This window comes from Poecile atricapillus, chromosome 11, assembly GCF_030490865.1.
Source record: "Poecile atricapillus isolate bPoeAtr1 chromosome 11, bPoeAtr1.hap1, whole genome shotgun sequence".
NCBI classification, from domain to species: Eukaryota; Metazoa; Chordata; class Aves; order Passeriformes; family Paridae; genus Poecile; species Poecile atricapillus.
In genome coordinates, this window is record NC_081259.1 from 18713613 (window position 1) to 18727062 (window position 13450).

Below are 13450 nucleotides of genomic sequence, written 5' to 3' on the forward strand. Positions count from 1 at the left end.
GAGGTCCTTCTAGGGTTTTCTATGGGGCAGGGGACTCCCTCCAGAGGTTCCTATAGGGATATCTGTGGGGTCTATAGGTCAGGGGGGTCTCTATGGGGCAGGAGGCTCCTTCTAGGGTTTTCTATGGTGCAGGAGGGTCCCTATGGGGCAGGGAGGTCCCTATGGGGCAGGGAGGGGTCTCTGTGGGGCAGGAGGGTCCCTATGGGGCAGGGAGTTTCAGGGTCAGGATGTGAAGCAGCAGCTCCGGGCCCCTTTCCCGGGCGGGCTCGGGCACCGCGGGGAGGTGACACCGTCCCCTCATTGTCCCCAGCCCCGGCCCCACAGCCCCGGCCCCACACCACGGGCTCATGGGGGCAGAGGCCCCATAAAGGACGAGCTGCTCACCCCAAACCCTGCCCCAAACCCTTCCCTGCCCCAAACCCCAAACCTCCTCCTGCCGGGGGAGGGGTGGCCCTGGTGTCACCCGCTCGCTCCAGGGGTGACAAAAAAACCCCGAGAGCAAAAGCGCTGGGAGGGACCGGGCAGGTGGCACGGGGGACGAGGCCACGAGGGTGACAAGAGGTGGCACTGGGGACCGGAGATGGCACCGGGGACAGGAGATGGCACCGGGGACAAGAGGTGGCACCAGGGACAAGAGGTGACGTGGCTCTGCTCCACTCGGCCCCGTTTGTCACCGCGCCTGGGGACAAAGTGTCGCTGTGGGCGGGGGACGCCGTGTGACAGCCCTGGGGACAGCAGGGGACACACACGGGGGGCTGGGGTGTCCCCACGCCTCGGGAAGAGGTGCGGAGGTGACACAGCGCTGGGGCTGTCGCGTCGCGGGTGGGGACAATGGCTCAGCACGGAGCCGCGTGCCCCTCGGTGTCCCCTGGTGTCCCTCGGTGTCCCCCGGTGTCCCTCACTGTCCCTCGGTGTCCCTCGGTGTCCCCTGTTGTCCCTCGGTGTCCCCCGGTGTCCCTCGGTGTCCCTCAGTGTCCCTCGGTGTCCCCTGGGACCTGACCCTGTGTCCGTGGCTGGAGGGGAGGTGGCGGGTCCCACCCAGGACGGTGACAGCGCAGGGGGGAAGGAGGGGGTGGCACTGTGCCACCACCCTGTCCCCGAGGTCTGGGACAGCAGGGACAGGGACAGCAGGGACAGGGGACAGGGACAGCAGGGACAGGGACAGCAGGGACAGCCCCTGGGCCCTGGCAGGGGGCAGGGACCATGGGAGACGAGGGGACAGAGGCCGCGGGACAGGAGGGGACAGGCTCCAGGCTCCGGGGGCCGCTGCTGTCCCCGTGCGGTGGCTCTGGCGGGCCCCGCGCGCCCCCCGGTGCCCGTCGCGAATGTCGCATCCTCCGCCAGCCCCGCTCGCCATTCTCGGCTCATCCCCGTGCCGGGGACACCCCAGAGAGACCCGTGTCCCCCTCCCCGTGTCCCCCTCCCCGTGTCCCCCTCCCCGTGTCCCCCTCCCCCGCTGTCGCCCCCGGGGACAGGGGACCTCGTGTGCCACCACCCTCGGGGGCCGCAGCTTCGTCCCCGGCTCGGGACACCCCAAAAGCCTTTCCGTGCTGGCGGGGGGTGTCCGGGATTTGGGATGGAGCCCGGGAATGCCGGACCTGCCCCCCCCGGGCACCCCCAGCAGCGGCACCGCGTCCCCAAGGCCGTCCCGGCCGGGGGTGACCCTGGCTGGGAGCCCCCAAGGCTGACCCGAGCCGAGCCTCGTTATCATTTTTGGGGCAGATCCCGCCTTTCTCCCAAGGCCACCGTGTCACCTGTGGCGGGGCCGGGGGGGCCCGCGGCGGTCCCGGGGGGCGGTCGCATCTCTCCGGGACCGGGATAAGAGCGAGGCCGCCCCGTCCCTCCGGGCCACCCTCCCCATGCTCGCCCTCCTCGCCGCCAAGCCCGGAGCCCTGCGGGGATGTCCCCGCGCCGCAGCCGCGCGCTGTCGCCGGCTCGGCGGGACTGCCACCGCCGTCCCCTCGGCTGTCCCTTCGGCTGTCCCCTCGGCTGTCCCCTCGGCTGTCCCCTCGGCCCCCCGGCCCTTCAGCCAGGTTCCGGGCGAGTGGCGAGCGGGCTGGCTCAACCTGTACCGCTTCTGGCAGGAGGGCGGCCTCACCAACCTGCACCTCATCATGGCCCGCAAGTTCCGACAGTTCGGGCCCATCTACAGGTGAGGTGGCCCTGTCCCCCCCGTGTCCCCTCCCTTGTCCCCTCCCGTGTCCCTCATTGTCCCCTCCCGTGTCCCTCCTGTGTCCCGTACCCCTGTCCCCTCCCGTGTCCCTTCTGTGTCCCCCGTGTCCCTCCTGTGTCCCCCGTGTCCCTCCTGTGTCCCTCCCGTGTCCCTCATTGTCCCCTCCCGTGTCCCTTCTGTGTCCCCTCCCGTGTCCCCACCCCTGGGCAGGGGGAGGGGGTGGGGCTGAGCTCCTGGAGGAGCCTGGCCCGGCTTGGGGACATCGGCAGGGGACACGGGAGGGGACAGCCCCCGTGGGGCAGGAGGGGACAGTCCCAGTGGGGACAGTCGCCGTGGGGCAGAAGGGAACAGCCCCCGTAGGGTAGGAGAAGACAGGGGCTGTGGTTCAGGAGGGGACAGTCCCAGTGGAGCAGGAGGGGACAGTCGCGGTGGGGACAGTCGCCGTGGGGCAGGAGGGGACAGTCCCGGTGGGGACAGTCGCCGTGGGGCAGAAGGGGACAGTCCCGGTGGGGACAGTCGCCGTGGGGCAGCGCCTGCTGACCGCAGGATTTTGGGACGCGGGGCTGGCGAGGATCCCGCCCTGATCCCCGCAGGAGGGGAGCGGGATTCGCTCCCCGCGCCCTCCCCGTGCCCGCCCGGGCCCCGACCCCGCCGCATCCCCGGGGACACCCCCGGGCCGTGGGGCGGCTGATTTGGGGGTCCCCCCCAGGGAGAAGCTGGGAGTCTACGAGAGTGTGAACATCATCAGCCCCGGGGACGCGGCCACGCTCTTCCAGGCCGAGGGGACCCTGCCCGAGCGCTTCAGTGTCCCCCCGTGGGTGGCCTACCGTGACTTCCGCAACAAACCCTACGGCGTGCTCCTCAAGTGAGTGACACCCCAAATCTGAGCTCCTCAAGTGAGTGACACCCCAAATCTGAGCTCCCCATAGAGTGACACCCCAAATCTGAGCTCCTCAAGTGAGTGACACCCCAAATCTGAGCTCCCCATAGAGTGACACCCCAAATCTGAGCTCCTCAAGTGAGTGACACCCCAAATCTGAGCTCCCCATAGAGTGACACCCCAAATCTGAGCTCCTCAAGTGAGTGACACCCCAAATCTGAGCTCCCCATAGAGTGACACCCCAAATCTGAGCTCCTCAAGTGAGTGACACCCCAAATCCGAGCTCCCCAAGTGAGTGACACCCCAAATCTGAGCTCCCCAAGTGAGTGACACCCCAAATCTGAGCTCCCCATAGAGTGACACCCCAAATCTGAGCTCCTGTCCCTCCCCAAGTGAGTGACACTCCAAATCTGAGCTTCCCATAGAGTGACACCCCAAATCTGAGCTCCTCAAGTGAGTGACACCCCAAATCTGAGCTCCCCAAGTGAGTGACACCCCAAATCTGAGCTCCCCATAGAGTGACACCCCAAATCTGAGCTCCTCAAGTGAGTGACACCCCAAATCTGAGCTCCCCAAGTGAGTGACACCCCAAATCTGAGCTCCCCATAGAGTGACACCCCAAATCCGAGCTCCCCAAGTGAGTGACACCCCAAATCCGGGCTCCTTGAGCCAGTGGGATCCCAAATCTGAGATCCTCAAGTGAGTGGCACCCCAAACCCGGGCTCCTGTCCCTCCTTGGGTCTGTGGTACCCCAAATCTGGGTTCCTGTCACTCTTTCAGTCAGTGGCACCCCAAATCCAGGTTCCTGTCCCTCCTCAAGGGACTGGGACCCCACATCTGGGCTCCTGTCCCTCTCTGAAGCAGTGTCACCCCAAATCTGGGCTCCTGTCCCTCTCTGAAGCAGTGGCACCCCAAATCTGGGCTCCTTCCCCCCCTCGAGTCAGTGACACCCCAAATCTGGGTTCCTGTCCCTCTCTGGGGCAGTGGCACCCCAAACCCGGGCTCCTGTCCCCCCTGGAGTCAGTGACACCCCAAACCCGGTCTCCTGTCCCTCTCTGGGGCAGTGGCACCCCAAACCCGGGCTCCTGTCCCCCCTGGAGTCAGTGACACCCCAAACCCGGGCTCCTGTCCCCCCTGGAGTCAGTGACACCCCAAACCCAGGCTCCTGTCCCTCTCTGGGGCAGTGTCACCCCAGCCCAGGCTCCCATCAGGACAGTCCCGGGGGCGCGGGGCGCAGCTGGCAGGTGACGGGGACCCCGGGGGTGCCATGGGGCCACTCGGTGTCCCCAGGACGGGCGAGGCCTGGCGCTCGGAGCGGCTGCTGCTCAACAAGGAGGTGCTGGCCCCCGAGGCCGTGCCCGGCTTCGTGCCCCTGCTCAGCGCCGTGGGCGAGGATTTCGTGCGGCGTGCGCGGGCCCAGGCACGGCAGAGCGGCCACCAGTGCTGGACGGCCGACTTCAGCCAGGAGCTCTTCCGCTTCGCCCTCGAGTGTGAGTGCCCCCAAAAACACCCCAAAACATCCCAAAAATCCACCCCAAAACACCCTAAAAATCCGCACAAAAACACCCCAAAAGCCCCAGCCCCGTCCTCAGGGATTGGGCAACCAGCTTCTCCTCAAAGCCCAAAGGAGAGTGAAGAAGGATGTCCCCTCCCCTGGTGGGATGTCCCCTCTCCATTTGGCATGTCCCCTCCCCAGATGAGCCCAGAGCACGGGGACACCGTTGACAAAAGCCCCTTGTGTCATTTACTGGCCACCAGCTGGGGACAATCCCGACCCTGCAGGAGAAAACAGGAAGCCCAGCCAGGTCCCCATGGCCATGGCAAGGCTGGAGGTGGCCTTGGGGACAGGGACATGTCCCTGATGGCCACTGAGAGCTCCTGGACCAGGTCCCCATGGCCTTGGGGACAGGGACAGGTCCCTGATGGTCACTGGGACCACCTGGACCAGGTCTCCATGGCCATGGGGACAGGGACAATGACAGGGCCAGGTCCCTGAGGATCACTGGGAACACCTGGGGCTGGTCTCCATGGCCATGGGGACAGGGACGAGGACAAGGACAGATCCCTGATGGTCCCTGTGAGCACCCGGGGTGGTCTGCGTGGCCATGGGGACAGGGACAGGTCCCTGACGGTCACTGGGAGCACCCGGGGTAGTCCCCGTGGCCACAGGGATGGGGACAAGGACAGGGCCAGGTCCCTGACGGTCACTGTGAGCACCTGGGCTGGTCCCCATGGCCACGGTGGCAAGGACAATGCCACGTCCCTGAGGATCACCTGGGGCTGGTCTCCGTGGCCATGGGGACAAGGACAGGGCCAGGTCCCTGACGGTCACTGGGAGCACCCGGGCCAGTCCCCACGGCCACGGTGACAAGGACAGTGCCACGTCCCCTGACAGTGCCCGTCCCCAGCCGTGTGCCACGTGCTGTACGGGCAGCGCCTGGGGCTGCTGCAGGACTTTGTGGAGCCCGAGGCCCAGCGCTTCATCGAGGCCGTGTCGCGCATGTTCCACACCACGGCGCCCATGCTGCACCTGCCGCCCGCGCTGCTGCGCCGCCTCAACACCCGCACCTGGCGCCAGCACGTGCAGGCCTGGGATGTCATCTTCTGCCAGGGTCAGTGCCACCACCGCCACCGCCACCGCCGCCACCGGGGAGGGTCCCTCCTCCTCCGCGGCCACCTCCTGACGTGCCCGGGTGTCCCCCGGTGTCCCCTCAGCGGATAAGTGCATCCAGAACGTGTACCGGGAGCTGCGGCTGCGGCACAGGAGCGCCCAGGAGCACGTGGGCATCCTGGGCAACCTGATCCTGCGCGCCCGGCTGCCCCTGGACGACATCCGCGCCAGCGTCACCGAGATGATGGCCGGAGGGGTGGACACGGTACGGCCCAGGGACAGGTCCTGGCTGGGGCGCGTGGGGCAGGGAGAAGGTCCTGGTTGGTGTTGGGGGGGCAGGGAGAAGGTCCTGGTTGGTGTTGGGGGGGCAGGGAGAAGGTCCCGGTTGGTGGTGGGGCAACACCAAGCAGGTCCTGGCAGGGCTGAGCAGGTCCTGACAGGGCTGAGCAGGTCCTGGCAGCTCTGAGCAGGTCCTGGCAGGGCTGAGCAGGTCCTGGCAGCTCTGAGCAGGTCCTGGCAGGGCTGAGCCAGGCAGGAGCAGGTCCTGTCAGGGCTGAGCTGGGCAGGAGCAGGTCCTGGCATCTCTGAGCAGGTCCTGGCAGCTCTGAGCAGGTCCTGGCATCTCTGAGCTGGTCCTGGCAGCTCTGAGCAGGTCCTGGCAGCTCTGAGCAGGTCCTGGCAGCTCTGAGCAGGTCCTGACATCTCTGAGCAGGTCCTGTCAGGGCTGAGCCGGGCAGGAGCAGGTCCTGGCAGCTCAGTGGCCTGTCCCTGTCCCCCCAGACGTCCATGACGCTGCAGTGGGCCCTGCTGGAGCTGGCGCGGGCCCCAGGCGTGCAGGAGCAGCTGCGGGCTGAGGTCCTGGCAGCCAAGAGAGAGGCGGGCGGTGACAGGGAGAAGATGCTGAAATCCACGCGGCTGCTGAAGGCTGCCATCAAGGAGACGCTCAGGTGAGGAGGAGGAGGAGGAGGAGGAGGAGGAGGAGGAGGAGGAGGCGCTCAGGTGGGCAGGATGTGCCCCAGAGTGTCCCCAAGGCCCGCGGGTGGCACGTGTGTCGCGCAGGCTGCACCCGGTGGCCGTGACCCTGCAGAGGTACACCACGCACGAGGTGATCCTGCAGCAATACCGCATCCCGGCCAGGGTGAGCAACACCGCGGGGACACCGCGGGGACACCGCGGGGACACCTGGGGGACACCGGGGGAACACCGCGGGGACAGCGGGGGAACACCACGGGGACAGCAGGGGGACACTGTGGGGACACCGGGGGGACACAAGACACAGGGGGGACACCACGGGGACATGGAGGGACACTGGGGAGACACTGTGGGGACACTGGGGGGGGACACAAGACATGGGACACAGGGATGTGGGGACATGGGACATGGGACATGGGGATGTGGGGACACAGGACACTGTGGGGATGCAGCGACACGAGGACACAGGGACACAGGGACATGGGATGCAGGGACATGGGACACAGGGACACGGGGACACAGGGACAGGAGGACACAGGGAAACAACACACAGAGACATGGGAACATGGGACACAGGGATACAGGGACATGGGGACATGGGGACACAGGGCCAGGAGGACACAGGGACACGGGGACACAAGGACACAGGGACAGGGGGACATGGGGACACAGGGCCAGGACACAGGGCCAGGAGGACACAGGGACATGGGGACATGGGGACACAGGGACACAGGGCCAGGAGGACACAGGGACATGGGGACATGGGGACATGGGACATGGGGACACAGGGACACAGGGCCAGGAGGACACAGGGACACGGGGACATGGGGACACAGGGACACAGGGCCAGGAGGACACAGGGACATGGGGACATGGGGACATGGGACATGGGGACACAGGGACACAGGGACACGGGGACATGGGGACACAGGGACACAGGGCCAGGAGGACACAGGGACACGGGGAGCAGCGCTGTGGCCTGACCCCAGGCCCACGTGGCTGTTGCTCCCCCCAGACGCTGGTGCAGGTGGGGCTCTACGCCATGGGCCGCGACCCCGCCGTGTTCCCCAAGCCGGAGCAGTTCTGGCCGCAGCGCTGGCTCGCCGCCGGCCCCAAACCCTTCCAGGGGCTCGGCTTCGGCTTCGGGCCGCGGCAGTGCCTGGGCCGCCGCATCGCCGAGCTGGAGATGCAGCTCTTCCTCATGCACGTGAGCGACCCGCCATGTCCCCACCGTGTCCCCACAGCATGTGTCCCCAGCGTGTCCGCACAGCATGTGTCCCCAGCGTGTCCCCACTGCGTGTGTCCCCACCGTATCCCCACAGCATGTGTCCCCAGCGTGTCCCTACAGCATGTGTCCCCAGCGTGTCCCCACTGCGTGTCCCCATCGCGTGTGCCCACCGTGTGTCCCCACCATGTGTCCCCATTGTGTCCCCACTGTGTCCCCATCGTGTGTCCCCACCATGTGTCCCCATTGTGTCCCCACTGTGTCCCCATCGTGTGTCCCCACCATGTGTCCCCTCCATGCCTCCCGTGCTCCGTCCCTGTGAAATCCCGGGGTGCTCCGGCTCAGAAGGGCTTTGAGGGTCACCCCCGATTCCGCCCCCCCTGGAGTGGCCCCAAACCCCACGGAGCCCTGTCCTCCTCCATCCCAGATCCTGGAGAACTTCAAGATCGAAACCATGAGGGCTGTGGAAATCGGCACCAAGTTCGACCTCATCCTGATCCCGGACAAGCCCATCCAGCTGACCCTGCGGCCCCTGGAGTGCCCGGCGTGAGGAGCCCGGTGACGCCCCCACGTCCCGGCGGCTCTCGGTGGCCCCGGGATGGCATCTGGGGACAGCTGGGACGCTTTCAGGGCCGCAGCCTTGGCTGCCGCGTCCCTGCCTTGGCTCAAGGCTGCGCTTACGCCACGGGGGAGATAAAGCGGGGCCACCCCACGGAGAGCGGGACGGGTGGGTGGGAGGGGTCCCTCCGCCTCCCCGGGGGTGCCCCCGAGCTCCCCTGACCCCCTGGAATGTTCTGCTTAGCCTCCCATCCCCTGTGCCGCTGATCCATGGAAAAGCTCCTCTGTGCCAGCCCCGGGCATCTCCATCTCTGCGGGGTCAGGGCAGGGGGGGCAGGGGCTGGGGTCTCCTCCGGGGGGGCACGGGAACGGCCGGCAGCGTCTGGGGGGCACAGGGAAAGGATTTTGAGGGGGGGAGTAAATCCAGCCCCCTCTCCGGGGTGGGCAGGGGGACACTGGGGGTCCTCACCCGGGCCGGGGGGAGGCCGTGCTCCCGCTCCAGCAGGCGCGTCCCCAGCTCCTGGTTCTCCCGGCCCCAGCTCCTGGCCGCCTCCTCCAGCTACGACAGACCCCAAAACACGCTGGGTGTCCCCAAAACACGCTGGGTGACCCCAAAAGACGGGGGCCAGAGCTGCCCGGCCCCCCGAGCCCCCCCAGGTGGGGATGGTGCCCACCTGCCTCTCCAACACTCGCCCGCGGGCTTGCGCCTCCTCCAGCCGGGCCAGCAGCCGCAGCTTCTCCTCGCCCCCCAGGCGCCCCTGCGGGCACGGCAGCAGCGGGATCAGGATCTCGCCCCTCCCCGCTGCTGTTTGAGGGCTCTGTCCCCCGCGCCAGCCCCGTGTCCCCTCCCCGGGCTCACCGGCAGCGCCGGGGCCCGGGGGGCTCTGGCCGGGTCCCCTCGCAGCCGCCGGTTCTCGGGCAGCAGCGCCAGCGCGTCCCCGCCGAGCCTGTCACCTGTGGGGTGGCGTGGGGGGACAGCGGGACGTGTCCCGTGTCCCTCCCCGTGCAGGGACAGGGCCCGGGGGGTCGGGAATGAGGGGCCAGGGAATCACAGCAGCGAGGGGTGGGGACATCCCTGAGTGTCCCTGTCCCCTCCCCACCCCCCCGCGGGTGTCTCCTGCCCACCCCGGACCATGGCAGGGAGGGCTGGGGACATCCCTGAGTGTCCCTGTCCCCTCGCCACCCACCCGCGGGTGTCTCCGTGCTCCTGCCCGGCTTCTCCCGCAGCAGCCGCTCCATGGCCTCGATCACCTGAGCAGGGGACACCGCTGTCGCCGTGTCCCCAGCGCCACTCCAGGGACCCCGTGGAGCTCCCGGTGGCCCCAAACCCCCCTCGCCACCCCAAGCCCGCGCTCGCCTTCTCCTGCTGCCGCAGCGCCTGCTCCAGCGCCCTGGCCTTGGCCACCCTGTCCTGGCACCTCCTCAGTGTCACCTGCTGCTGGCGGTGCCACCGCTGGAGCAGCACCAGCTCCTTCTCGCGGTCGTTTTTCTGCGGGGGTGTGGGTGGGATTGGGAAAATCCCCTGGGAATTCCGGTGGGGCCGGGGGTGCCCGCAGCCCTACCCGGATCAGCTCGTTCTGCAGCCGCTGCACCCGGTCCCGCAGCCCCCGCATCTCCGCAGCGCCCACCGCCAGCTCGCGCCCCAGCGTGGCTGCAAGGACATGTCCCTGTCACCCAGGCAGGGTGGCAGTGACCAGGGTGTCCCCAGGGTGGCTGCAAGGACATGTCCCGGTCACCCAGGCAGGGTGACAGTGACCAGGGTGTCCCTGCCTGTCCCCAGGGTGGCTGCAAGGACATCCCTGTCACCCAGGCAGGGTGGCAGTGCCCTGCCCGTCCCCAGGGTGACACACCACATCCTGGTCACCCAGGCAGGGTGGCGGTGTCCCTGCTCATCCCCAGGGTGGCTGCAAGAACATGTCCCCGTCATCCAGGCAGGGCGGCAGTGACCAGGGTGTCCCCAGGGTGGCAGTGCCCAAGGACATGTCCCCATCACCCAGGCAGGGTGGCAGTGCCCAAGAACCTGTCCCCATCACCCAGGCAGGGTGGCAGTGCCCAAGGACATGTCCCCGTCACCCAGGCAGGGTGGCAGTGCCCAAGGACATGTCCCCATCACCCAGGCAGGGTGGCAGTGCCCAAGAACCTGTCCCTGTCACCCAGGCAGGGTGGCAGTGCCCAAGGACATGTCCCCGTCACCCAGGCAGGGTGGCAGTGCCCAAGGACATGTCCCCGTCACCCAGGCAGGGTGGCAGTGCCCTGCCCATGCCCTGTACACACCGAGTCTCTCCAGCAGCTCCTCCCGGCTCAGTTTGTCGGGCTGGGTGTGGTGGAGCGCCGCCGGCTCCCGGAGCCGCGCCAGGCTGTGCCGCAGGTGCCCATTCTCGGCCTCCAGGCTGGCGACGCGGCGGCGCAGGGACAGCAGGTCCCCGGCCATCCTCTGCAGTGCCAGGTGATAACGGCTGAGCCCCTGGAGCCCGGAGAGGAGCCTGGCACCACCGGACATTCCGGAGCGGTGGCACCGCCGGACATTCCAGAGCAGAGCCTGGCACCACCGGGCAGCCCAGGGATGTGACCCTTGGCTCCCAGGGACTGGCTCAGGATGAGGGTCAGACACACCATGGAGGAACTGAGAGGTGTCCAGATTGTCCCTGGTTCTTGTCACCATCCATCCTCTTCTCCATGTTCTTCTCCATCCATCATCCATCCATCATCCATCCATCCATCCATCCATTATCCATCATCCATCATCCATCCATCATCCATCATCCATCATCCATCCATCCATGGATTCCATCCATCATCCATCCATCCATCCATCCATGGATTCCATCCATCCATCCTTCCTTCCATCCTTCCAAACCTTCTCCTCACCTTCCCCTTCCCCATCTCCCTCTTTCCCCCTTTTCCCCAACCTCCCCCTTGTGGGAATCTCCCAGGGATGTGAGGTCGGACCCGGGAATCTCCCCCACACTCAGAGCTTCCGGGCCTTTCCAGCTCTTCCAAAGAGGAATGGGATGGGATCCCCACAACAGAGGGATGAGCATTCCCAAAGGAATCTCCTGGAATTGTTTGGCCCGTGTGTGGCTGGAGATGCCGGGGGGGTGGGGAATTGCTGAGGGGTGGGGTGACAGCCCCAGGGGACCCTGGGGACTGGGACAGGGAGGGCAGGAGCAGCCAGAGGCTCCGATCCCTCCTGCCCATCTCCTGGGAACGGAGAAATCCAGGGATGGCTTCATTCCCGAGCCGAGCTCCAGCCAAGCCTGGCTGTCCCTGGAGTCCCTGTGTCACTCACCGGCTCCGGGGGGTCTCCGGCGCTCTCCCGGGAGCTGCCAGGAGAGAAACGGGAAGGCTGGAGCAGGGAGACATTCCAAGGAGGAATCCGGCCTTCCCCCACGGCCGTTCCCGCACCTCTGGAGCAGCTCCTGGCCCGGCAGGACGACATCCACGGCATCCGGGGCTGGCGGTGACATCCCAGCCTGGCCCAGCCGGCACCGGGGCAGCGGGAGCGGGAGGGATGGGGATGAGGGGATCCCATTCCCGATCCTGGCTGTCCCATTCCCATTCCCACTGTTCCATTCCCGACCCTGCTCTGTTCCATTCCCATTCCCACTCTGTTTCATTCCCATTCCCACTGTTCCATTCCCAACCCTGCTCTGTCCCATTCCCATTCCCAATCCCATTCCTATTCCCATTCCCACTCCCACTCCCATTCTCATTCCCATTCCCCATTCCCACTCCCATTCCTATTCCCATTCCCATTCCCACTCCCATTCTCATTCCCATTCCCCATTCCCATTCCCGATTCTGCTCTGTCCCATTCCCGATCCCAGCCCTGCCCCCGGGAGCTGCCAGGCTCCTGTTCTCCCAGACAAACCCTTCCCAAAATATTCCCTGGGATCCCGGGAATCCCGGGGACTCACGGCCATGCCTGGGGGCTGGAGAGGGAGGAAAAGCCGCTCTTCCCGGGTTTTTATTTTGCTGGAAAAGGGATCTGGGAGGCTCTCACGGCTCCCGGGAGTTGTTGCCACAACAGAACCTCCCCTTGGCAACTCCTCCCGGGAGCGGCTCCCATCCCAAAATCCCGCTCTGTTCCTCGCTGGGAACTCCCCAAATCCCCTGTGATTCGCAAAAAACACAGGGGATCCCGAAATCCACACGGGGGAATTCCAGGGGATCCCGAAATCCACACGGGGGAATCCCAGGGGATCCCGAAATCCACATGGATGAATTCCAGAGAATCCCAAAATCCGCTCGGAGGAATTCCCAGGGGTGATCCCAAAATCCACACGGATTCCTGGGAATCCCAGGGGCACCCAAGTGATCCCAAAACCCGCAGGGAAAAATTCCAGGCCCAACCAGGGGATCCCAAAACCCACATGGAAAGATTCCGGAGGCATCCAGGGGATCCCCAAATCCCACAGGGATAAATTCCAGCGGCACCCCGATCCCTCCCCATCCCAGCCCGCTTTGGGCGTTGATTTTCCCTTGGATTTTTGGGAATGTCGAGGCATTTTCTGCTCCATCTCTTCCCTGAAATCCAGCCGGAGCTTTCCGAGCGCCGCTTCCCGCGGGAGGCCGGGATGAAAGGCCGGGAATCCGCGTGCTGAGCTTTGAAATTCCATTTTTTTTCATATTTATTCCTTTTTTTTTTTCCCCTGATCTTTTCCCGAGCCTCTGGAGCTCCCTCTGCCTCTGGATCCTTTCATCCTCTCCCGCTCCTTCCCGTGTTTGCTCATTCCAAAGGGTTTTTTCCCTAATATTTATTTAAGAAATTGCTCCGTGGGGTTTCGGTGGATTCTGGCAGCTGGAATCAATCCCTCTCCAGGCGGGGTGGGAAATCAACCTCAGAACCTCACCGGGGGCCCAAATTCCCACCAAAATGCCCCAAAACCGGGAGGATCCGGGAATATTTTAGGGACAGAGGGAGAAAAGCAACGTTTTCCCCACATTTTCCATGTTCTCCCTCCATTTTTTCCACATTTCCCCCACATTTTTCCCTCATTTCCCCCATTTTCCTGCATTTCCTCCATTTTT

General features: G+C 65.9%; 2 protein-coding genes across 2 annotated transcripts; one reads left to right on the forward strand and one right to left on the reverse strand.

Annotated features, from left to right (window-relative positions):
• Positions 1-1859: 1859 nt before the first annotated feature.
• LOC131583118 (cholesterol side-chain cleavage enzyme, mitochondrial) lies at positions 1860-8577 on the forward strand. Its single transcript, XM_058846935.1, has 9 exons — positions 1860-2152; positions 2883-3038; positions 4344-4543; positions 5462-5665; positions 5769-5929; positions 6445-6611; positions 6724-6802; positions 7652-7843; positions 8289-8577. Exons 1-9 carry the CDS (start codon positions 1860-1862, stop codon positions 8409-8411), a joined length of 1575 nt encoding a protein of 524 aa, XP_058702918.1. The 3' UTR covers positions 8412-8577.
• Positions 8578-8680: 103 nt separating this feature from the next.
• CCDC33 (coiled-coil domain containing 33) lies at positions 8681-12408 on the reverse strand. The gene is made up of 10 exons (XM_058846461.1): positions 12337-12408; positions 11825-11892; positions 11709-11742; positions 10694-10883; positions 9982-10070; positions 9603-9908; positions 9279-9416; positions 9094-9177; positions 8889-8978; positions 8681-8801 (listed from the first exon to the last, which is right to left on the reverse strand). Exons 1-10 carry the CDS (start codon positions 12340-12342, stop codon positions 8739-8741), a joined length of 1068 nt encoding a protein of 355 aa, XP_058702444.1. The 5' UTR covers positions 12343-12408; the 3' UTR covers positions 8681-8738.
• Positions 12409-13450: the final 1042 nt, after the last annotated feature.